This window comes from Sinocyclocheilus rhinocerous, unplaced genomic scaffold, assembly GCF_001515625.1.
Source record: "Sinocyclocheilus rhinocerous isolate Xijiao unplaced genomic scaffold, SAMN03320098_v1.1 scaffold432, whole genome shotgun sequence".
NCBI classification, from domain to species: Eukaryota; Metazoa; Chordata; class Actinopteri; order Cypriniformes; family Cyprinidae; genus Sinocyclocheilus; species Sinocyclocheilus rhinocerous.
Window position 1 is genome coordinate 2,196,391 of NW_015627225.1, and position 2,806 is coordinate 2,199,196.

Sequence of the window (2,806 nt, forward strand, 5' to 3'; positions counted from 1 at the left end):
GGAAAAAAAAAAAAAAGATTAATTCATGTGTTTTCACTTTTTTACAATTTCGCTCTTGGTGTTGAATGGGCCTTCGCTATTGAACCAATTACTAGTCCGCTATCAAGAGTTATTTCAAATCGATTTGTTCTGTGCGTTATCTTTGACCTTTGAAGGAGATAATGTAAATTAATTTAATTTTATCATCAATGTGCTTAGAATTTGCAGTCTATTCTAGTTTTTTTTTTTTTTCTTCACTTATGAATTCTTGTGAGCAGAGCAGAGAACGTTTGTAATTTCGCCGATTTGCTGAAATGTAGCTAGCACGAGCCAGGTGCTGTCATACAGTAATCACAGGGTGTCAAAACTTGATTACCATTTGCTATCAAATGATGCTGCTTCCACTGTAGTAATTTTTTTCCTAAAACACACCTTTGTTTTGTGTATGTATGTATGTGTGTGGTTTTTTTTTTCAAACACGATTCCTTGCCAGCCCGTCTCAAACAGTCTTAGAATCTTGTAAGTCAAAGCAATTACTATGTTATTTTAAGTTGTAAGTTATACATTTATAATATTAAAATTTTTTTATGCATTTACTACTCTTGTTTTTATGAATTTCTACCCAATGTGTTGATATTGTGAATATGTATTATATGTAGAAACATGCATAAATTTGAATATAGATGAGATTTCATGTAAAGCCTGTTTCACAGCTATCCAGTTCAAATTGAGATTCATATTGAATGGATCTTTTACATAAAAGGTCAAAATCAGATGTGTTCTATATTTCTCTGATTTCTAGAGTTCTGCTGCAGCGTTCTGTGGTCTAGCTGTGGCCCACAGGCTTTACATGTATGTTTTGTTTCCTGGGCTGAACCGTGTCTAACCTTATGGACCTGTTGTAATCTAGGTGCAATGGCTACTAAAGTGCGGAGACATGATTCACGGGTCCATCCTTACCAAAGGATAGTGACCACAGACAGAGGTTAGTTAGATGAGATACTTCTACCTTTTTTGAAATTCTTTGTGTTTCTTTATCTCTGAACGGGGGATCATACATGTTTATACACTGCGTATCTTTACAGTGGAAATGTGTTTACATATGAAATGCCTCTGGAAACCCTCAGGTTTGCGGAAGTTTATGACTGTAACTGAATTAAATGCCATTTGTTTCATAGCTTTATATATCAGTGCATTTCTTAACTACGTCTAGATCCAAAAAAAAATTTGATTGTATTGTTGTTGTTGTTTTTTTTATTTTTTATTTTTTTTATTTAAATCGTTTTTAAAATACAAAGGGACTGGAATAAGCTTCCATTGCCAGCCATTGGCTAAGCCAGTGGTTCTCAACCTTTTTTTTCACTGGGCCGCACTATGGTCCAATATTGATTGCTGCATAGTATAGGTGTTTCCTTTTGCCTGAACTAGAGCCCTGCATTTCAGCCCGGGCCCGATGGGCCCCGACTTTTTTACGCCCCTCGGGCCGGGCTTCGGGACAATTTTCATGTCATAGTTCAGACGCGCGCCGGGCATCGGGCTTGTTTTAGGCTTCTCCTATTTTTATATTTTAGACATCCATCAATTAGTGATAAAAAAAAATAAAAATTGCAGCGCTGTAATAAACTAGTGTTTTCTGAGTCTGTGTCGCAAGGATGAAATTTTTAGATTTTTTTAGAATAGATTTTATTTTAGGCAAGTCATGATGATTTGAGAAGGCTAAATTGAGCTATGATCAGCTCACTGTCTGCCGCTGGCCGCTTGGTCGTTACTTTAAAAAACAAAACACTGCTGCGACTACTCTTGTTGGTATGCGTTCCTTCGCTGGCATTTTCTACATTTCGTTTTTCTCCCTTAATAACAAATGTGTCCATTCTGATGCTCAATTTTACCGAACTAATGGCTGCTGATGACTATTTGAATTGAATTCTGCCAAAATGCGCACTTGTAATTGTTCGTTAAATGCGTAACGTTAATTACATGAGTACAGGTCTGCTCATGTCTGAAAATAATATATGAAAAACAAAATTATTTTACATAACAAAAACATTCTAGCTTATATTTGTTTAGTACATTTTTAAATTAATGTAAAAACTAAAATTAATTGTAAAACTGAAAGCTATTTTTTTAATTGTGTTCATCATGGTGGGCCGCATTTGAATTCGTGACGGGCGAAATATATATATATATTTTAAATATCTCAGGTTAAGCTCATCGGATTTTGTTTGTTCAACTCTTTAAATGTAAAAATGTACTTTACACCCAGTTATATTTTCGTTTTACTGAAGGTACTATTTTTATAGCAGATGTATTTTTGAATCCTGTGTATACGTTCATTAAAAATAAAGAAAAAATCCAAAGCGATATTTCGCGACCTTTATCTGTTTATTTGCGTAACGTAGCACTAGCTCTCTGATTCCCCCTCACAACTAATTACACTGTTCGTCACACGCATTTCGACTCAAGACACTAAAATGTTACTAGTTTTTGTTTGTATGTTTTTCTCGTTTGTCTATGTGATACCTCTCTGCTTTTGTTTGTGGGAACATGGGGCATTGTAGCGCTTTAATTACATGTAATAACGTTCTGATTGAACTGATCATGACGTTAGAGTCATGATCATAACCAGGTTTAGCCTGTGTTTGTCTCTTGGCCGTGGAATTAAGGGGTTAAACAAAGATTGCATTCATTTTGCTGTTAAAATTATGTCATTCCGGTCTCTTCTTGCTAACTAATATCTTTTCTACCTTTTTTTTTTTTTTTTTCTTTTTTTTTTCCTTTTTGTTCCTAACCACCTAGCCGCCACCGGCAACTAACAAATGACCTCTGA

General features: G+C 35.0%; 1 protein-coding gene across 4 annotated transcripts in view; it reads left to right on the top strand.

Moving 5' to 3' along the window:
- Positions 1–2,806, top strand: part of LOC107721620 (protein quaking-A) — a 105,831-nt gene that overhangs the window by 83,168 nt on the left and 19,857 nt on the right. For 3 of the 4 annotated variants that reach the window (XM_016529730.1, XM_016529747.1, XM_016529739.1), the window contains exon 7: positions 890–964. In XM_016529730.1, coding sequence (XP_016385216.1) covers positions 890–964 — 75 coding nt within the window. Of the gene's footprint in view, positions 1–889; positions 965–2,775 lie in introns of all 4 variants that reach the window. The other variant, XM_016529735.1, reaches the window with a different exon arrangement.